The sequence below is a fragment of the Trichomycterus rosablanca genome, chromosome 8 (genome assembly GCF_030014385.1).
Source record: "Trichomycterus rosablanca isolate fTriRos1 chromosome 8, fTriRos1.hap1, whole genome shotgun sequence".
Lineage (NCBI taxonomy): Eukaryota > Metazoa > Chordata > Actinopteri > Siluriformes > Trichomycteridae > Trichomycterus > Trichomycterus rosablanca.
In genome coordinates, this window is record NC_085995.1 from 15,282,001 (window position 1) to 15,305,433 (window position 23,433).

At 38.6% G+C, this 23,433-nt stretch overlaps 1 protein-coding gene across 1 annotated transcript in view; it reads left to right on the forward strand.

Moving 5' to 3' along the window:
• The window catches only part of egf (epidermal growth factor), a 56,561-nt gene extending 33,462 nt beyond the window's left edge, over window positions 1–23,099 (forward strand). Inside the window, 3 exon segments of the mRNA XM_063000978.1 lie at window positions 11,087–11,255; window positions 16,609–16,773; window positions 22,853–23,099. Coding sequence (XP_062857048.1) covers window positions 11,087–11,255; window positions 16,609–16,773; window positions 22,853–23,099 — 581 coding nt within the window.
• The last annotated feature ends 334 nt before the right edge of the window (window positions 23,100–23,433 follow it).

Genomic DNA, 23,433 nt, shown 5'->3' on the forward strand with positions numbered 1-23,433 from the left:
GGTAAACAGGTTTCCATCAGAATTCCTTTGGAGTAAAACAAAAAAGAATGTAGTTAATAATGTACAATGCTAGTTGAGTAAAACAGTTTTACAGAGAGTTTAGACTCCGGCAGCCCTAATTATTACAGCATAACTAAAAGGGAGAGCAAGCAGGTAACAAGGTCATGAAGGCTTTCACAGGACATCAGCGCCCACCTCTCCTACCCAAAGCGGAGTGATCAGACAAGAGAGGCAGAACGACAGCAACCCAACATCCCTGATCACCACAAGTTTCTATGACCAAGAACCCCCAAGCTCTGCGCCTTTGTCTATATTAATCAAAAGCCTGAGAAAATAAATATGTTTTCAGTCTAGACTTAAACATTGAGACTGTGTCCGAATCCCGAATAGAGGCAGGAAGATTATTCCAAAGTTGTGGAGCTTTGTAAGAAAATGCTCTTCCACCAGCTGTGGTCTTTTTAATTTTAGGAACTATAAGTAACCCTGCATCTTGTGAACGAAGTGGACGCGCTGGGCTGTAGTGATTAATAAGTTCACTCAGATACTGTGGAGCCAGACCATGTAGCGCTTTATAGGTTAGTAAAAGTATTTTGTAATCAATGCGGAATTTAACTGGCAGCCAGTGTAGAGATGATAGAACAGGACTGATATGATCAAATTTTTTAGTTCTAGTTAGCACTCGAGCTGCTGCATTTTGAACTAACTGGAGTTTGTTTAAGGATCTACCAGAGCATCCAGTTAGAAGAGCATTACAATAATCTAACCGAGAAGTTATAAATGCATGGATCAGTTTTTCAGCGTCATTAACAGATAGTATATTTCTTATTTTAGAGATATTACGCAAATGATAGAAAGCAACTCTAGTAACATTATTAATGTGTGTATCAAAGGAAAGATCTGAATCTATTGTGACACCCAAGTTTTTTACATCTGGGCTGGGAGTAACAGAGAAAGTGTTTAGGTTTAGCACCAGGTTAGACAACTTGTCTCTTGCAGCTTTAGAGCCAACAAGTAAAACCTCAGTTTTATCTGAATTAAGTAAAAGAAAATTACACGACATCCAGTTTTTTATGTCGTTTACACAATCTTCTATCTTACTGATTGTGTCAGTATCATTTGGTTTGGCTGATATATACAGCTGTGTGTCATCTGCATAGCAGTGAAATTTTATGCCATGTTTATGAATAATTTCACCTAGTGGAAGCATATAGAGTGTAAATAATAGCGGTCCAAGTACCGACCCCTGTGGAACACCACACTTTACTTTTGAAGTTTCCGAGCATTTATAATTTACATAAACAAATTGCGAGCGGTCAGTCAGATATGATTGAAACCAAGAGAGTGCGAGTCCTTTAACACCTACTGTATTTTCTAGCCTCTCCAGTAAAATGTTATGATCGACCGTATAAAACGCTGCGCTAAGATCTAATAGAACAAGAAAAGAGACACATCCATTATCAGAAGACATTAACAACTCATTAACTGCTCTAATTAATGCGGTTTCGGTACTATGGTTGGGTCTAAATCCTGATTGAAATTTTTCATGAATACAATTTTCATTCAAATAAGAACATAATTGTTTGGAAACGACTTTTTCTAATATTTTAGAGACAAAAGGAAGGTTTGAAATTGGCCTATAATTAGCTAGTACATGTGGATCAAGATTAGGTTTTTTAATCAGGGGTTTAATAACGGCACTTTTAAACAATTTAGGTACATACCCAAGGCTAAGGGATGCATTGATTAATGTAAGCAGGGGCTCTACAATAGCTGGGAGTAAATCTTTAAGTAAACGAGTTGGAACAGGATCGAGTATACACGATGATGACTTAGATGATTTAATCAACACAGTTAGTTCATTTTGGGAGATTGGATTAAAGGAATTTAGTTGGATTAACTCGTTACTATTATCACCAATGCTGCTCGGAGTGAGTCCATACTTAACATTGGCAAGTGACACACTTTGACTCTGAAGTCGTATTTTTTCTATCTTGTCATTAAAGAATTTAAAAAAATCATCGCTGGTACAGTCAGGCGGTATATTAGATTCAGTTTCATTGACGTTTTTAGTTAATTTGGACACTGTCTCAAAAAGGAATCTAGGATTGTTTTTATTTTTCTCTATTAGGGACGAATAATATAAAGATTTAGCTTTTATAAGTGCATGTTTATACTCAGTTAGAGCATCTTTCCAAGCAATCTTATACACCTCCAGTGTAGTGTGACGCCACTTGCGTTCTAATTTCCGTGCTGCTTGTTTAAGTGCGCATGTGTGGTCATTGTACCATGGAGCAAGTTTTTTCTCCCTAATCAGTTTAGTTTTGAGTGGGGCTACGTTATCTAAGGTTGTGCGCAGTACGGTCTCTAGGTTTTGAGTTGCCTGATCTAGTTCTTTAGGTTCTGATGCTGATATATTTGGTAATTCTGGTAGGCAGTTTATGAACGCTGCTGCAGTTGCAGATGTAATAGTGTGCTTACATTTAAAACGATGTGGTTGCTGTATATTATTGGACAGGGACACTTCATAAATTAGTAGGGAGTGATCAGAAATTAAGTCATTCTGTGGTACAATTTCCAGGTTGTCTATGTTTATACCATAAGTAAGTATTAAATCTAAGGTATGTTTACAGCGGTGAGTGGGTCCTGTTACATTCTGGGTGATGCCTAAGGATTCTAAAATAGAATCAAACACAATTTTGAGTGGATTACACTTATCCTCATAATGAATATTAAAGTCACCAACAATTAAAGCTTTCTTAGTTGATAAGACTAATTTAGAAAGAAAATCTGCAAATTCGTTATGAAATTCTGAGTAAGGACCAGGGTGTCGATAAACAGTAACCAGCTTAAACATACTAGTTTTATCAGATGAAAATGTATTGGTTATGTCAGAGATAAGAACTTTAAACGAGTTTGTTATGGGAGATGGTTTTACAGTAAGACCTACAGTATGTCTTTATCATAAATTGTGGCTATTCCTCCACCACGACCGCTAAGACGTGGCTTATGTTCATAACTGTAACCCGGAGGAGATGCTTCATTTAAACTTAGATACTCATCAGGTCTAGCCCAGGTCTCAGTTAAACAAAGTGCACTAAGACAATTATCTGTAATTATTTCATTTGCAATTACTGTTTTGCATGCAAGTGACCTGATGTTTAGAAGTCCTAACTTTAGTTTAGCCTTACTAGGGTTTTCATGATGCTCATTTAGATTAATTTTAATTAAGTTATTATGACATACTTTTTGATTTTGTTTTGGCTTACACCTGCCACGGTAAACAGACACAGTCTCAATGGTTTGTGACCTAAGGATTCCGGGTGACGTCCGATGGCGACTCGCAGACAGTCGGTTAGGCCTGTTTGTCTGCTGCCTGGTCTTGGCTCTGGATAGTCATTTAACACTATCTGCCGCTACACTAACGCGGTGGTAAAGTCTGTCACCTATGCTGCAAGAAATGCGAGCAGCACCATCCCACGTGGGGTGGACACCATCCCGCTTCAAAAGACCAGGCCTTCCCTCAAAGGTGGACCAGTTATCTACAAAATCAATGCTGTTTTCTGAGCACCATTTAGACATCCAGCGGTTCAGCGACAATAACCTGCTGTAGGTTTCGCCACTGGGTCAAATCGGTAAGGGTAATAAGCTTTTCTTTCTTGTGCCAGAAAAAGACACTATGCCATATGACCACAGAGTTCCAGTTTTAATTCATTACTGAAGAGAATGGTGTTCAAAAACTCTAATGCCTAACTAACTAAATTCTTTTGGCATGTTTCAGTCAAAGCATCCTATGCTTCTTGATCAAGAGCAACATGCGTCGTGGAGTCCAAACATACTTGGTTGGTAAATGATGATCTTATGGATGCCACTGACACATTTGTCCCTGCCTTCATAAGATCACCCTGTAATACTGGGGTTTTACGTTGTTGGACTGATGTCTTTGCTGCTGCACCAGAAGTTTTAAACCTTCTGACAATACCGCCAATGGTATCTCTAGGAATATTCAAGATTTTTTAAATCTTTTAATACCCATTGCCTATTAGTGCAATGAAACTATTTGCTCCTTTATCTTTTGTGACAGCTACTTAATTTTTACCATAGTTGCAACACATCTTAAACGTATCTTTGAATGGTGTTTATATAACACATTGAGGATGAAGCAAGAAAAGGGTCGTTATTGAGTTCCCAAGACCTAAGACGTTATGTGTGGAGTTTTTAAACAAACACGTACATTGTGGCCGCTCAGGTGGCGCAGTGGTAAAAAATACGCTAGCACACCAGAGTTGGGGTTTCGAATACATTGTATCGAATCTCAGCTCTGCCTTTTGACTGGGCGGCTGCATGAACAACGATTGGCTGTTGTTCATGGGGTAAAAAGCCAGATCATAGGTCCTCATAACTGGTGCAACTGCGGCCCCTGCTGGCTGACTGATGGCGCCTGCACAAGGCTAAGAAATAATGCTGATGGGGGTGTGGCCCTCCGTACACAGTGCCCGTCAGTGTATGAACTTGACTCGTGCAAGTGAAAAATGCAGTCTGTACTGACTGTACATGCTGGTGGGGGCATATGTCAGTTGAGAGGCGTCCTCAGTCAGCGATGAAGGGTCGAATCAGTATAGAGGACGCAATCAGGGTAATTGGACATGACTAGATTGGGAGGGGGAGAAAAATTGGGGGAAAAAATTTACATTTATCATGACTGCTACTCATTGGAGATACTACTGTACTTTAGATGTTTCTAAAGATGTATAACAAATATACATGGGCAAGCTGTAGCCTAGTGGTTAAGGCACTGGACTAGTAATCAGAAGGTCGCTGGTTCAAGCCTCACAACTGCCAGGTTGCTGCTGTTGGGCCCTTGAGCAAGGCCCTTAACCCTCAATTGCTCAGACTGTATACTGTAACTGTAATGTAAGTAGCTTTGGATAAAAGCGCCCGCTAAATGCCGAAAATATAAATGTAAATATACATCTATAGAAGCCTGAGCAATAGTATGAACATTTGGAGTTTGAATGCAACACCAGAATAAGAAAACTTACAAACTGCATTTCTATATGATGTCAGCATAAATATCAGCATAATTTTTACAGATCAATTCACAATAAATATGGTCTTAAGGTTATACAACTAATAAAGTGACAATATCAGTGTAAATATAATAATCCAACAACCAACAATAAACAATATAACTGTGTTTGTGTGTGTGTGTGTGTGTGTGTGTGTGTATGACATCCATTTGATGTAGCAGTGTTTGAGGACTCTCTGTGGTTCAGTAATTGGGATGATAATCAGATTTACTGGATAGACAAAAGGATAGGAAGCGATGCTGAACGACTCAGTATTGACACTATTTAACCAGCTTCACTTGTTATAGTGCATCCTCTCAATAAACCCAGACATCCCAAGTTGCAAAAACTCATTTCGGGGAGGTTACCCCTGGACCCGGACCTCGACCCCCCAAGCCCCCCCCCCCCCCCCCAAAAAAAAAAAATAGCTAAAAAAAAAACTCTCGCACACACCAAAGGATATGGGTGATAACAGAACTTTTAGGAGCTGCTAACTGAGCTACTAAGCTAACTGTTCGCATCACAAACACATTAATGTGTACTACATAGTGCACTAGAGAGTGTGAAAGATAATAGATTTATGTTACCTACATAGTGCAATAGATTGTATATTAGAAAATAATTTATGTTCCTTACTTAGTGCACTAGATAGTGTACTAGATAATAGACTTATGTTTCTTACATAATGCTTTAGGTAGCGTATTAGTTAACGGATTAAGGTTCCCTACATAGTGCACTAAATTGTATATCAGATAACGGATTTATGTTCCCTACATAGTACACTAGATAGTATTTTAGAAATGAATTTATGTTCCCTACGTAGTGCACTAAATAGTGAATTAGACAATTGGTTTATGTTCTCTACACAGTGCACTAGATTGTATATCAGATCACGAATTTATGTTCCCTTCATAGTGCACTAGATAGTGTATTAGATAACGCATTCATGTTCACTACATAGTGCACTAGAAAGTATAACTAGATGATGATTTGTGTTCCTTACATAGTGCACTAGATAGTGTATTACATAATTAATTATGTTCCCTACATAGTGCACTAAATTGTATATCAGATAACGGATTTATGTTCCCTACATAGTGCACTAAATTGTATATCAGATAACGGATTTCTGTTCCCTACATAGTGCACTAGACAGTATATTAGACGATTTATGTTCCCTACACAATGCGCTAGACTGTATATCAGATAACGGATTTAATACGCGATTGGGGAATAAAGTCTGTGTCGCCTGCGTGCGTGTGTGTGTGTGCGTTCTTGGCCGCTCGTTCTAGATTCCGGGAGATTTTATCTGATTTGCGGGCATCAGGGAGCTGCTATGTATATGCGGGAGACTCCTGGGAACTTCCGGGAGACTTGAGATGTCTGTAAACCAGGTACACACACCAGCATTATTTTCTATGGGGATCTCTTCTATAGGAACTGGGCAGTTGGTTAAGATGGAACATGGATGCTGCCAAGTAAATTCTAATTCTTGTGGAAAACATGCAGCCCTTTGCTAGACAGCTGATGATGGGCAGGAGGTTTGCCTTTCAGCACGACAACAACCCTAAACTGACTGCCAAAAAAGCAGTGGCTTAAGGACAGGAAGGTAAATGTCTTTTAGTGGCCAAGTGAAATCCTTGACAGGAATATGACAGAAAATCTATAAATGGACTATGAATGGTACATTGCCTGCTACTACGAAATTTGATTGATCTCGAACAAGGAAATATTCCCCAATCGTGGTGTGCAACGCTGGTTTGGAACTTTCCAAACACACAGATGGCTGTAATTAAAGCAAAAGATGGCTCTACGAAGTACTAAATTATGGAACTGAATACTTTAAAGTGTTGTTATTCTACAACCCCAAATCAGAAAAAGTTTGGACAGCATGGAAAAAAGCAAATCATAAAAAAAAGGATAGAAAGTGATTTAGTGTTTCAGCTTTTATTTTGTCTCATTCTTCCTGCAAACACATCTTAAGATGTGCAACAGTACAGTCATTGTTCCATTGATCGCATTTTTCCTTTCAAAATTCTCTATTGGGGACAGGTCAGAACTGCAAGCAGGCCGGTCCAGTACCCGTACCCTCTTCTTTTGCAGCCATGTCTTTGTAATGTGTGCAGCATGTGCTTTTGCATTGTCTTGTTGAAAAATGCATGGACGTCCCTGGAAAAGATGACATTTTGAAGGCAGCATATGTTGCTCTAAGATCTTAATGTACTTTTCTGCATTAATCCTGCCATCACAGAAGTGTAAATTACCTTTACCAAGGGCACTGACACAGCCCCATACCATGAGAGATTCTGGCTTTTGGACTTGTTGCTGATAACAGTCTGGATGGTCCATTTCGTCTTTGGTCTGGAGCACACGGCGTCCATTTTTCCAAAAAAGACCTGGAATGCTGATTCATCTGACCACAATACACGTTTCCACTGTGTGATGGTCCAAGCCCCGAGAAGTCGACGCCGCTTCTGGACAAGGCTTCTTTTTTGCACAGTAAAGTTTTTAGAGGCATTTGTGCACGTAAATCTGTATTGTAATGCTTGACAAAGGTTTGCCAAAGTAATCCCTTGCCCATGTGATTATATCAGCTATTGTTGAGTGGTGGTTCTTGATGCAGTGCCCTCTGAGGGATCGAAGATCACAGGCGTTTAGCTTGAGCTTGCGCCTTTGGCCTTTATGCACTGAAAAAGCTGTGGTTTACAAAAAAAAGGGTGTGTGAGTAGGTAGGGGTTATGTGCCAAACATATCTTCTATTAATTGAAGACATGTTTCCTGGCCTGCAGGGTGCATTGCATTATGTTGTACATGGTTATCATCATCAGCATTGTTTACAAAGTCCTCATTTTCTGGCAGCTGCACATTTGCTTTAAGGGCAGCACAGCATTTTGTGGGGTCCAGTTGCAGGCCACCACCAGACTTGCTCAGACACCGGAAACGCTGCTTCCACATCCCTATGGCCCTCTCCACTACGGCGCGAGTTGTGGTGCGAGTGCTGTTGTATCCTTCTTCTGCCCCAGTGTTGGCTGTCTCTATAGATGTCAGTAGGTAGGGGCGTAAAGGATAGCCACTGTCTCCTAAGTGCCAGCAGCCCTCAAAGCCACCACCTTCTGCCACCTGGCAGAGAGCAGAGTTGGCCCAGATGAAGCTGTCGTGGGTGCTCCCTGGCCACTTCGCAACAATGTCTGTGAAAACACCCTGATAGTCACAGACCACCTGGACATTCAGGGCAGGGTAACCTTTATGGCAGAAGTATGCTGGCTCATTGTGGTAAGGGCGTGCAATTGGAATGAGCCCATGACCCGGGAAACGTCAGCAATGGTGTGGAAGCCTTGGTTGACTCTGGCGATGTCCTCTGGTGTGTTTGGAAAGGTCAAACTTTCACTAAGCTATAACAGCACTCAAGTTACAGGATGCCTTGCTAAGACCTAGGCCATCTCCCAACACCTCATAAAAACTGCCTGAGGCGTAAAAACGCAGTGCAGCCAAAAGCTGCACAGCTGGACTTAGTGCGTAGTTGCGCTTAGTGGCCCTCACCAGGTGAGGGTGAACAAAATGAAGCAACTCTTCCCAAAAGAGGCAATATTTTCGGATGATTGCCTCATCCGAAAAGACCTGGAGGGTGTTAAAGGTGGTGCGTATAAATGCATTCATATATACCACCTCACTATGCCTGTGACGACGGTTTAATGCAATAATGCATTGTAACGCTGCCATTGTGCTAAGGGCCTCACATGTTGTTGCAACATTTATAAGAAACAGGAAATACTTGTTAATTAATAGGCAGTCATTGGTGGGCATATGTATCCTGATGGATTTGTTATTGGCAGCAGTTGTATATATTATATAATGCAATAGTAACATATATTAATAATGCAATATTTATATGTTGGCAATATCAACAGAGGTGGGGGGATACCTTGTGACACACTGGGCCAGTTTCTCCTTCCTGTAGGCCATCATCTTCCCATGATGTCTTTCATTTTGTTCCTTCAGGGCTGCCAGTTCCTTCCTGGTGCCCCTCAGAAGAGATATTTTTTGCCTCAGATCTGAGGAGCTTTTTACTGCACTGGCAGCGGATGGTTCTGCGCTGGTGGGTTGTGGTGCGTGAAGGCCGCTGTGGGGACCGCACAGCCCTGAAAAACTGAGTGCCCAATGTTGAGGGTCCCTGTGGAGGCATGGCAGATGTGGAGGGCCTTGGTGTAGGAGTCCCCGATGTTGAAGGGCCCTGGGGATCACACGGCAGGGAGCCAGATGTTGATGGGCCTGGAGGAGTTGGATGGAGGGTTGAAGTCTGGGAGGTGTGTATGCCACAGACATCTATACCCCCTGGGACTCCCTTTAGCACTTCTGGGCCCAAAACTTTCTCCTCCTCAGGAGTAAGAGGTGGCAGACTGCTTCTCCCACCACCAGTCCTGTTTTGTTCTCTTCTTAGAGATGCAGCCTTCCTTTTTGTTACGCTGGTGAAGTCTCGCCATTTTGCCCTTACATCATCAGCCGTTCTTCTTCATCCCTGTCCCACAGAAACCTGGGTGTGGCATAATGATAACAACTGTAAATAAGCACATAAAATTGGCATGCATAAAAATTACATCAAACGCAAAAGAATGTCTGGTCTGGGTGTGGCCTTGTTTTGGATTTGGAAAATTAGGTTTTTCTGTGTTAGGTAAAAACACTACAAAGTCAAATGCACTATGTATGACAGTTAAGTATGATCTTGTTAAACATTCTATACCAAATTGTAGTCATAACAGCCTTTCTTCTTTAGCAAGAGCTTTTCACAAAATTGTAATTGTGAATTTTAATGAATTTTAATGAGATTAGTCTAGGAACAGTAACTAAAGTGACAGTTGTGATACTGCATTTTATTTATTTTGGTTTAGTTTTTTTTGTAAGTAGTTGAGTGCGATATCTCCGGTGAAGGATCTTTATGGAACAGTGTGCATGTTTAATAACCTGTGTGCAATAAAGGAGAAAAAGGGAGTAAAGTTATTCCTCCGGCCTTCTGCTCTATTCCTTTTAATGTTCCAACAAGGTAACCTCCAGACCACTTTAAGCCTATCCACAAAGTTGAATCAGTTAATCTGGACACAAGTTTGTTGTAGAGATACGTTTCGTCACTCAATCCGAATGACTTCTTCAGTCTGAGCTGGTGTTGAATACCCCAACCTTATATGCAGTTGATTATGCATCAACACACTTTAAGCCTAGTTATCACAATTAAACTTTGTAAAAAAATGTAAATAATACTTTTACTATCTGAACCAAATACTCCAAATACAAATTAAATTAGTAATTAAAAAAACAAACAAACTGAACGCGTTGAGTTTAAGAGAAACTTTGATTTTAAGAGTACAAATTTCTCGACAAGGGCGTTGAGTTTCAAAGATTTTGAGTTTAGGGGACGTTGAGTTACAAGGCACCACTGTACTTTATAGACACTGTTCTTTTTTAAATTTTAATAAAAATAACTTTAATAACTATGCAGACAGATAATTACAGAAATACAGTATTTGTGAGTTTCTAAAGCACACAGGTTTCTACAATGCATTCATTTTTAACAAAGAATGCAAATCTTCCAAAAAATGTTTTAGATAAGCACTATATGGTCAAAGGTATGTGGACACCTGACCGTTAGCTTACTGGACAAAAACATAGGTAGTAATATGGAGCTGGCCAATCCTTTGTAGATATACCATCCTCCACTCTTTCCACAAGATTTTGGTGTGTGTCTGTGGGAATTTGTAAATCAACTCGCAATTGAATTAAATTCATTACAGCAAGATATTCAGTGGGGCCAGGGCTCTATGCAGAGCACTGAAGTTTCTTCCATTAAATTCCATTAAAAGACCTGAAACTCAATGGTGTCCACATACTTTTGGTCATATATTGAAGGGTTACTGTTTGCTTTGGACTTTGTACCTACCCACATTAAGCCAAAATTCCCCACAAGTACCTTTAGAATTTTCTTGGTAGAGAATTAAAAAATGTCTTGCTCTTCCTTCTCTTTTCTGCAGAGGAGTCAAACAACTCTCCCCCCAGGCCAAGCACGCCAAAGCCGTACGATATTACAACTCTACAGCAGCATGAAAATAGAGGGGAGAGCTGCCCTTCCAGTCATGATTCATACTGTCTTTCTAATGGTGTATGCCTCTACTTTCCTGAGGTGGAGGCCTATGGCTGCAAGTAAGTGTGCCCACATACAAATGCACAATCAGTTATTCAGAATACATTTCTTAAGGGAGTTCTCACTCTCCAATAAAGTTTTAATCTGTCTGGAAAAAAAATCAACAACAGCAAATCCACCCCAGCAAATCTGAAAACATACAAGCTAATCTAAAAACACCTCAGAAAATCTAAAACTACCATAACTTAGTTTTAGTACCTGTATGATACAAAAATAAATACTAAATTAACAATGTGTCTCGATTTAAATGAGAAACTTACATGGTAGTGGCTTAAAGGCAGGAACTTATGTAGTAATGGCATTACAGTACAAATAAAAGGATATTGGTGATATGTTTATCTTTAAACCTAGAAGGCAATGATACGGAGCCCCTTAGGGGTCACAAGGAAAAAAATATATATGAAGAGCGTAATCCGTACCCTCGGTTTAGTAATCCGTACCCTCGGTTTAGTAATTCGTACCCTCGGTTTAGTAATCCGTACCCTCGGTTTAGTAAACCGTACCCTCAGTTTAGTAAACCGTACGCACGGATTGTCTGCGCTACAAGTTTTACTGTGCGCCCACACCCCGTTTTACGGTAATACAGTTGCGAAGCATTGAAGAGAATAAAGCATCTTTTTACAGCTGGGGTGATGGGATAGCAAACTTATTAAAAAGTCAAATCAAAATCTTATCAAATGCCACCCCACAATCATAAATAACACGAGTACTTAGCTTGTGATTTGAGAGTATTTTACCTTAGGAATTTAGAATAATAGGATTGCAAACCAACGTAAAGTGAAATGTACAGTATAAATGTCTGAGACTCATAAAGTCAGTAAGTAGAAGTAGGAGTATTCTTTAAGAGTCTGATGGGGTGATTTGATAATAATTTGATTTGCATTTTACTTTACGTTGGTTTGCAACCCTATTATTCTAAATTCCTAGGGTAAAATAGTCTCAAAATCACAAGATGAGTACTAGTGTTATTTATTGATTTATTTATTTATTGTTTATTTATTGTTATTGATTTCACTTTTTAATACGTTTGCTATCCCATCACCCCAGATTACTACAGTAAATATGTCTGAAATGTATTCCATTAATAAAAGAGTTAATGCTCTTAAAGAAAAAAGTGGAGTGCTTTCATAATAATTTGATTTGCTTATTTTAGACCTTTCAAATTGGTCTGTAACAATTCCACTTGTTTTAATGGAATTTTAAAATTTTACATTTGCATAATTTTACCATGGTATGTCTTTTGTTGCCTATATATGTATATATATATATAGTTGCGAAGCATTGAAGAGGATAAAGCATCTTTTTGCAGCTTAATATACTATATATTAGATATAACACACACACACACACATATATATATATATGTGTGTGTGTGTGTGTGTGTTATTATATCTAATATATAGTATATTAAGCTGCAAAAAGATGCTTTATCCTCTTCAATGTTTCGCAACTGTATTACCGTAAAACGGGTTTTAGGCGCGCAGTAAAATTTGTAGCGCAGTTAGCGTGACTGCGGACGGACTTTAAACTAAGAGTACAGTTTACAAATCCGTGCGTACAGTTTACTAAACTGAGGGTACGGATTACTAAACTGAGGGTACGGTTTACTAAACCGAGGGTACGGTTTACTAAACTGAGGGTACGGATTACTAAACCGAGGGTACGGATTTTGTCTTCACATATTTATTTTCCTTAGTGACCCCTAAGGGGCTCCGTACAATGACAAAAAAATTTGGGAAAAAAAACTTTTTTTAAAAATAGAATTAACAAAAAGAAAATCACCTCACCTACTTTCAAAGTACTCTTATTGTTCAGTGAACAACTATTTTATTTAAAACCTTTAATTTAGCTGTAAAGATGTTACAGTAACAAAAAAATGGCACATGATTATGTCCAGTTGACTGGAAAACAATAAAAACATATTGTTCACAAATCATAAGAAGAATATCACATGAAATCTGAATCATGAAAACTTCTTTATTTAAACAAAAAATATTTAAGATAATTCTTGAATTGAACAGAGAAGCTTACACTTCACAATGGTAACATTGAAAATCCATAAAATGATTTCCAGTTGATAAAAAACCTAAAATTATATAAAACACACACACAAATATATATATATATATATATATATATATATATATATATATATATATATATATATATATATATATATATATATATACAGTGTATCACAAAAGTGAGTACACCCCTCACATTTCTGCAAATATTTCATTATATCTTTTCATGGGACAACACTATAGAAATAAAACTTGTATATAACTTAGAGTAGTCAGTGTACAACTTGTATAGCAGTGTAGATTTACTGTCTTCTGAAAATAACTCAACACACAGCCATTAATGTCTAAATAGCTGGCAACATAAGTGAGTACACCCCACAGTGAACATGTCCAAATTGTGCCCAAATGTGTCGTTGTCCCTCCCTGGTGTCATGTGTCAAGGTCCCAGGTGTAAATGGGGAGCAGGGCTGTTAAATTTGGTGTTTTGGGTACAATTCTCTCATACTGGCCACTGGATATTCAACATGGCACCTCATGGCAAAGAACTCTCTGAGGATGTGAGAAATAGAATTGTTGCTCTCCACAAAGATGGCCTGGGCTATAAGAAGATTGCTAACACCCTGAAACTGAGCTACAGCATGGTGGCCAAGGTCATACAGCGGTTTTCCAGGACAGGTTCCACTCGGAACCAAAGTAGGTCGACCAAAGGTCGACCAAAGAAGTTGAGTCCACGTGTTCGGCGTCATATCCAGAGGTTGGCTTTAAAAAATAGACACATGAGTGCTGCCAGCATTGCTGCAGAGGTTGAAGACGTGGGAGGTCAGCCTGTCAGTGCTCAGACCATACGCCGCACACTGCATCAACTCGGTCTGCATGGTCGTCATCCCAGAAGGAAGCTGACGCACAAGAAAGCCCGCAAACAGTTTGCTGAAGACAAGCAGTCCAAGAACATGGATTACTGGAATGCCCTGTGGTCTGACGAGACCAAGATAAACTTGTTTGGCTCAGATGGTGTCCAGCATGTGTGGCGGCGCCCTGGTGAGAAGTACCAAGACAACTGTATCTTGCCTACAGTCAAGCATGGTGGTGGTAGCATCATGGTCTTGGGCTGCATGAGTGTTGCTGGCACTGGGGAGCTGCAGTTCATTGAGGGACAATGAATTCCAACATGTACTGTGACATTCTGAAACAGAGCATGATCCCCTCTCTTCGAAAACTGGGCCTCATGGCAGTTTTCCAACAGGATAACGACCCCAAACACAACCTCCAAGATGACAACTGCCTTGCTGAGGAAGCTGAAGGTAAAGGTGATGGACTAAACCCAATTGAGCACCTGTGGCGCATCCTCAAGTGGAAGGTAGAGGAGTTCAAGGTGTCTAACATCCACCAGCTCCGTGATGTCATCATGGAGGAGTGGAAGAGGATTCCAGTAGCAACCTGTGCAGCTCTGGTGAATTCCATGCCCAGGAGGGTTAAGGCAGTGCTGGATAATAATGGTGGTCACACAAAATATTATACTAAATATAATACTGTGTGTTGAGTTATTTTCAGAAGACAGTAAATCTACACTGCTATACAAGTTGTACACTGACTACTCTAAGTTATATCCAAGTTTTATTTCTATAGTGTTGTCCCATGAAAAGATATAATAAAATATTTGCAGAAATGTGAGGGGTGTACTCACTTTTGTGATACACTGTATATATATACTGTATATATATATATATATATATATGCTTTCAACATCATCGTAGAACAAAATTTTGATTCAGTTATAAACACACCAACCTAATAATAAAAACTCCATATGATAATAGTAATTTATGCGTACTGTAATCACAATTAACAACAGTAAAACTTACATGTATCCACCACAAAGTTAAACAAGATATATTTTCAATTTCTTCAATAAAGATTTATGTAAACTGTAATTTACAAGCTTACATTTAGTGAATAAATAACTTCATGTGATCTAGAAGCGAATAATAAATTGTAGGAAAAAAAATCATTACTAATAACTAATGAAAATAGTTACAATATAAACCATATTGGAAAACAATAATCTTATTATTGAAGCAAAAATGTATTTACAAGCTTACATTTATAGTAGTAAAAAATAACGACAGAGGCTTACATTTAGGAGTAAACTTAAAGTAGAATACTCACAATGAACAAAATTAAGATTAAGATTACTTGATTTTGAAGTGATAGTGCAAAATTAATCTTGATTTAAAAAGACGATGACTAAATACAGTTTAGAGGATTAGACTTAGTAGGGAAAATGTAGGTAACAATAAAATTTTATTTAGAGATATTAATTAAAAAAAACAAAAAAACAACCTGAAACCCAGAAAAGAATTATGTAACTGTTGTGTTTATATCAAAAGAAAAAAAAAACATTTCAGAGCATTAAGGATTAAATATCAATTTGTTAATATTTTATGTACATTATTTTTTCATGCTTTAAAAATATAAACTGTATTCAATTTTTAAAAAAGTATTTTACTCCAGGAAAATTCATGTAAACAGTAAATAAGTTATTACAAATAATTGGAGAAGTATTGTGAAGTCTGATATTTTAACCTTCTACTAGGTTAGATAATTACGTATTTATAAAAAAATGGTGTATTAACATTTTAGTGTTCATTTTTGTAGTTTTAAGTTTGCATTTATTTTAACGCTGTTATTTTTAAACAATGCTGCACACTGTTTATTTAGAAATATCGAATAATATAGTTTACTTGTAAACTCCTATATCTGCTAATCTTGGAGCTGCTGCTCTTACTAAAACAAAAACAATTACAGTTAGTTATAAAATTAGCTTACCTACTTTCATGCTAAAGCCAACAAATAATTAATATTGTGGCACGGTGGTGCAGTGGGTAGCGCTGTCGCCTCGCAGCAAGAAAGGCCTTTCAGTGTGGAGTTTGCATGTTCTCCCTGTGTTGTTGTTTTCTTACTTAAGTCTAAAAACATGGTGAGGCCAACTAACTTGAAGCAGGCAGGAGTCTAAGCGTAAATTACTCTTATTATTCTCTGTGTCTATGTGATGCCATTATGTTGCAGCAGGTGGCAGTATTGTCATAGCAAAGACCATCACTTCATAAGCGTTTTTATAAATTACGGATGAACTGTTCCTGTTCTTTCTGTTTCACTGATATTGTGGGCAGAATGCTGTTAGTGTACATTTTCTAAAGATAATACATTTAAATGACCATGATAAACATGCAATAAAATATTAAGTCAGAATTTGGACAATCATTTTTGCAGAATAATTTTCCACTGATCCCCAAATTAATGTACATAAATACATTTGTGTGGTGTACAGTTGTGTTCCAGGCTATATGGGCGAGCGGTGTGAGTTTAGTGATCTGGAATGGTGGGACCAACAGCAAGCAGAACAAGAAAAGAAGAGAAACATGGCCATCGCTGTGTGCATTGCTTTACTCATCCTTCTGCTATCCATCACTGCCAGCATCACTTACTGTTACAGGTGCAGGCAGGTAGACATACAGATGGAACAAAAGTCATTAATCTAAAAATGCAAATAATTCCAAATACATTATTTTTTAAATAGAATAATAAAATTATTCTAGAATTTTTAGAGTTTTACTAAGAAGTGAAATATTTAAATCTAGTAAAGGTTAGACTGCTAAATGAACTCTGATTGGAACACTTGTTTTAGTCCCCAAGATAATGCTAGTATATGTTCTGTTTGTTCTATCTATTATTTCCACTCTATCAGAAAGGTTCCTGAGCTTGGGAACAGCTTTTTATCATCAGTGAGTTCGATATAATATAAATTGTGGATTATTTTATCATGATCACAGTTACATTGGTACTGTAAAAAAATACATGGCTTGATCCAGACACATTATTTCTAAGCAGTAATCAGGACATGAGGGTTAAGTGTGTGATTTTGCTTGCTTGTGTTTATGCATGTGATAAATCTGAGCACATGGCAGCACACCTTCAATTACATGCTTGGTTTGGTGTGTATTATAGCAGTTGCTTGTCAGGATGTGACCAGATTGGAACTGCTTGTCTAAAGCTGCACTTCAATAAAACACAGCCAACCAATTTTTTTGTCTTTAATTGTCTTTTGCACTTAGCTGCTTGTAGTTATATTGTCATTTTTTTCTATCTAGATTCATCTATATATTGCACACACCCACACCCACATGCAGCACTGGTTCTAGAGAGTAGAGAGTTATAAGTACCTGGGGATAACTATTGATGAAAAGCTGACTTTTAATGAGAAGACTGGCATAATATGTAAAAAAGGGCAGCAGAGACTATATTTTTTAAGAAAATTAAGCATGTTTGGTGTAGACAGAAGGATCATGAGTTTAATTTATAAGTCATTTATTGAATCTGTTTTAACATTTTCTATGATTGCTTGGTTTGGGAACCTGAATGTCCAGAACAGAAACTCTCTCAACAACATCATTAAGGCGGCAAGTAAAATAATAGGTGTTGATCAAGCTCCCCTAAATGATATATATATATTTGTCGCTCTATTCAGAAAGCGAGATTGATTTTGAGTTGTTCAGACCACCCACTTAACTGTGAGTTTCTGCTTCTTCCTTCTGGACGTAGATTCAGGTTCCCAACGGTAAAACATAACAGATGGAAAAATTATTTTATACCTAAAGCGATAGGGTTATTAAATTTGTAATATGAATTTTTCTTATTTCTCTATTTATATTAGAATTTTATATATACTTAAGCTGTATTATGTGTTTAAGCAGTGTGTGTTTTTGTCGTGTTTTTACTTTGTGTTGTATGCCATGCTGCAAAACAAATTTCCTTTCGGGGACAATAAAGCTGAACTGAACTGAACTAGACTGCTTTGGCTGTAGCCTAAGATTAGAAATAAAGCAGAAAGACATTAGTTTATATAAGGTCAATAAATCAATCACAATTGTAATAAGATTAGGAAGAAAATGAAGGCATAAAGAAAACAGTTTATCATTTTAAAACAGCTTTCAAATCAAATGTTACAAAAAAACAAGTGCAAAATAAAATGAACTACTACACCAATCAGCCATAACATTAAAACCACCTCCTTGTTTCTACACTCACTGTCCATTTTATCAGCTCCACTTACCATATAGAAGTACTTTGTAGTTCTACAATTACTGACTGTAGTCCATCTGTTTCTCTGCATGCCTTGTTAGCCCCCTTTCATGCTGTTCTTCAATGGTCAGGACTCTTCTAGGACCATCACAGAGCAGGTATTATTTGGGTGATGGATCATTCTCAGCACTGCAGTGACACTGACATGGTGGTGGTGTGTTAGTGTGTGTTGTGCTGGTATGAGTGGATAAGACACAGCAGCACTGCTGGAGTTTTTAAACACCTCACTGTCAGTACTGGACTGAGAATAGTCCACCAACCAAAAATATCCAGTCAACAGCGCCCTGTGGGCAGCGTCCTGTGACCACTGATGAAGGTCTAGAACATGACCAACTCAAACAGCAGCAATAAATGAGTGATTGTCTCTGACTTTACATCTACAAGGTAGATCAACTAGGTAGGAGTGTCTAACAGAGTGGACAGTGAGTGGACACGGCATTTAAAAACTCCAGCAGCGCTGCTGTGTCTGATCCACTCATACCAGCACAACACACACTAACACCCACCACCATGTCAGTGTCAGTGCTGAGAATGATCCACCACCTAATACCTGCTCTGTGGTGGTCCTGTGGGGGAACTACAAAGTGCTCCTGTATGGTAAGTGGAGCTGATAAAATGGACAGTGAGTGTAGAAACAAAGAGGTGGTTTTAATGTTATGGCTGATCAGAGTATATATTGTACGTATACAAAAATAAAATCTATAATTTTGTATAAAGTGTGGTTGCAAAAATCAAATACCTTTAGCTAAGGATTAACTAAGAACTTCTCCATATTAAAGTTATTGATTATTGACTTCTCATGTGTCAGAATAATTGCATTGTACAACAAAAGGTGTGAGGACTTGTGACAGTGTAGAGAAAGAGCTACAGATGACTGCACTGGTGATAGATGTATCTTCAGGTTCACGTGAAAGCTAGGAGCTAGCATATGTGGCATTGGCAAGTTCATTTGATTTTTTTAAAAATCAGAAAACGAGTTTTTCTACCAATGTAGGTTTATTAAATGCTAAATGCACAAAATCATACCTTTGGTAAAAATTACCAAAATTAAGGTAACGTTATCATGCAGATAAACTGTTTAAACTGCACTACGAAATAGCTACCTCTACTGGTCACAGTGACCATTAGATCTTGTCTGCATGACGTATTTCAACCCATCTCTCAACGTTGTTGAGTGTTGCAAATTTGTTTACTTTTTACAAAATTCATTTGTTTGTCAGCCAAAATTGAACAATTGTTTTAGAATACACCAATCAGCCAACACATTAAAACCATCTCCTGGTTTCTACACACATTGTCCATTTTAACAGCTCCACTGACCATATTGAAGCACTTCGTAGTTCTACAATTACTGACTTTAGTCCATCTATTTCTCTACATACTTTTTTAGCCTGATGTCACCCTGTTCTTCAATGGTCAGGACCCCCACAGGACCACCACAGAGCAGGTATTATTTGGGTGGTGGATCATTCTCAGCACTGCAGTGACACTGACATGGTGGTGGTGTGTTAGTGTGTGTTGTGCTGGTATGAGTGGATCAGACACAGCAGTGCTGCTGGAGTTTTTAAGTACCGTGTCCACTCACTGTCCACTCTATTACCTAGTCCTACACTCCTACCTAGTTGGTCCACCATGTAGATGTAAAGTCAGAGACGATCGCTCATCCATTACTGCTGTTTGAGTTGGTCATCTTCTAGACCTTCATCAGAGGTCACAGGATGCTGTCCACGGGGCGCTGTTAGCTGGATATTTTTGGTTGGTGGACTATTCTCAGTCCAGCAGTGACAGTGAGGTGTTTAAAAACTCCATCAACATTGCTGTCTTATCCACTCATACCAGCACAACACACACTAACACACCACCACCATGTCAGTGTCACTGCAGTGCCGAGAATGATCCACCGCCCAAATAATACCCACTCTTCAGTGGTCCTGAGAGAGTCCTGACCATTGAAGAACAGCATGAAAGGGGGCTAACAAAGCATACAGAGAAACTGACTACAGTCAGTAATTGTACAACTACATAGCGCTTCTACATGGTAAGTCGAGCTGATAAAATGGACAGTAAGTGTAGAAACTAGGAGGAGGTTTTAATGTTATGGCTGATCAATGTAGATCTCATTAATGTTCAGTGTTCACTAAAGGTGTCTTTGTCTAATATAAAGATTGTTTAAAGATCTAAAACAACACGGAAAAACAGATAAAACAGAAAGGTGGCAAAGACTTCACAGCACTGTCATTTCACACCACATTTTAAACCAATTAAACACCTACTGTATTAGAAATGTTGGACCAGTAGACAGTGCTCTCTATCATCAGTCGATGTGGTCCATGCTTCCACTACAGTTTCTGAGACTTGAAGAATACATTGTCACCTGTCTAGTATCTTTTCACATAGCTTTTTTTGCAAGGTCTAAAAAGTAAAAGTGACCATTGTAACAATAAAACTGTAACATGGCAGCTGCTGAAATATTTTGGCAGCTGACTCAAGTTAAGTGTCGTGTCCTTCTCCATTACAACTGCCACTGAGGCACAGATTGATGTGCCAGTTTCTCTTGATTGACAATCACCTGCGTCTTGTAAGCATTAATTCTTTTTAAGTGAAAGTTCTTCTATGTATCACGGTTTCTCCCTCCCACACTTGTCAGCTCCTTTGTTTTTCTGAAGTCATAATACCTTGGTGTCACAGCATTTCCTCACAGGAGAACCACCTGGAAGAGCAGATTGTCTGTGTGGCAGCGTGACTCCTTTTTCTGAAGCAGACCCCACCCTCTAATCCATGTTATGCGAATGAATGCTTTAGAGGCTAAGGTCATTGTCAGTCAAGAGAAACTGACACCTCTGTGTCCCCTCGGCCTGTTCCTTACATTTACTTTGACTTTTATTTGATTGCAGACAGTTTTAACCCAAGATATTTCATGTTTTGTCTGCTCAACTTTATTTCATTTATAAATATACCTTTATTCCTGCATTTCAGACCTGCAACACATTCCAAAAAAGTTGGGACAGGGGCAATTTAGGGCTAATAATGAGGTGAAAAAACTAAATAATTATGTGATTCAAAACAGGTGATGTCAACATATGATTGTAATCATGGTTTGGTACAAAAACAGCATCCAGGAAAGACTGAGTCTTTGATGAGCAAAGATGATCAGAGGATCTCCAGTTTGTCAACAAATGTGTGAGAAAATTATTAAAATGTGTAAAAACAGTGAACCTCAAAGAAAGATTGGAAGGGATTTGCATATTTCTCCCTCTACAGTGCATAATATCATTAAACTATTCAAGGAATCAGGAGGAATTTCAGTGCGTAAAGGCCAAGTGTGCAAGCTTAAGCTGAACGCTTCTTCGATCCCTCAGACGGCACTGCATCAAGAACCACCACTCAACAATAGCTAGATATAACCACATGGGCAAGGGATTACTTTGGCAAACTTTTGTCAAGCACTACAATACAGAGTTACATGCACAAATGCCACTTACAACTTTACTGTGCAAAAAAGAAGCCCAGAAGCGGCATTGACTTCTCTGGGCTCGAAGGCATCTAGGCTGGACCATCACACAGTGAAAACGTGTATTGTGGTCAGATGAATCAGCATTCCAGGTCTTTTTTGGAAAAAATGGACACCGTGTGCTCCGGACTAAAGACGAAAAGTACCATCCAGACTGTTATCAGCAACAAGTCCAAAAGCCAGGGTCTGTCATGGTATGGGGCTGTGTCAGTGCCCATGGCAAAGGTCATTAACACTTCTGTGATGGCAGCATTAACGCAGAAAAGTACATTGAGATCTTAGAGCAATATATGCTGCCTTCAAGACGTCCTCTTTTCCAGGGACGTCCATGCATTTTTCAAGAAGACAATGCAAAACCACATGCTGCACACATTACAAAGGCATGGCTGTGGAAGAAGAGGGTACTGGACTGGCCTGCCTGCAGTCCTGACTTGTTTCCAATAGAGAATTTTGTAAGGATAAATGTGACAACGACAACCGCGTACTGTTGCACATCTTAAGACGTGTTTGCAGGAAAAATAGGACAAAATAAAAGCTGAAACACTAAATCACTTGGTATCCTCGGTGACAAAACGTCTTTTAAGTGTGGTGAAAAGGAATGGCAACATTACAATGTGGTAAATGCTTTACTGTCCCAACTTTTTTTGTAATGTGTTGTAGGCCTGAAATGCAAAAATAGATGTTTATTAATAAATGAAATGAAGTTGAGCAGATAAAACATGAAATATCTCAGGTTCATCCTGTCTGCAATCAAATAAAAGTCAAAGTAAATGTAAGAAACTCTGTGTTTTTATCATTTGCTTTTTCCATGCCGTCCCAACTTTTTCTGATTTGGTGTTGTAATACCAAATCTATTTTTTTAACTTTATGATAAGTAAAAAAAATATGGATATATTAAATGAAGCATTGTATCATATTGCAGATGCAGAAAGTATGTAGGAAAACAAGCCAATGCTGACATAAGTTAAACAAGTGTATATGAAGAAAGCATTACAGAAACATTGTCCGTCTGTCCTCAGCTAATATGCACATTCCGAAACCACACGAAAAATGGAGGTTTGTTGGGACAATATGGAAAATGGATAGTAAAGTGCATAATGTCATTAAACGATTCAAGAAATCTGGAGGAATTTCAGAGCATAAAGGGCAGAGGTGCAAGCCTAACCTAAACACTCATGATCTCTGATCCCTCAGACACTGCATCAAGAACCGCCACACAACAATGATGGCAAACCTTTGTCAAGCACTACAATACAGAGACACACAAATGCAGAGACAATACAGAGACACACAAATGCCAAATTTACTGTGCTTGGAAACATCTGGGATGAACCATCACACAGTGGAAACGTGTATTGTGGTCGTACAAATCTGTATTTCAGGTCTTGGGCTCCGGACCAATGACAAAAAGGACCACTCAGACTGTAATCAGCAACAAGTCCAGAAGCCAGGGTCTGTCATAGTATGGGGCTGTGTCAGTGCCCTTGGCAAAGGTAACTTCTG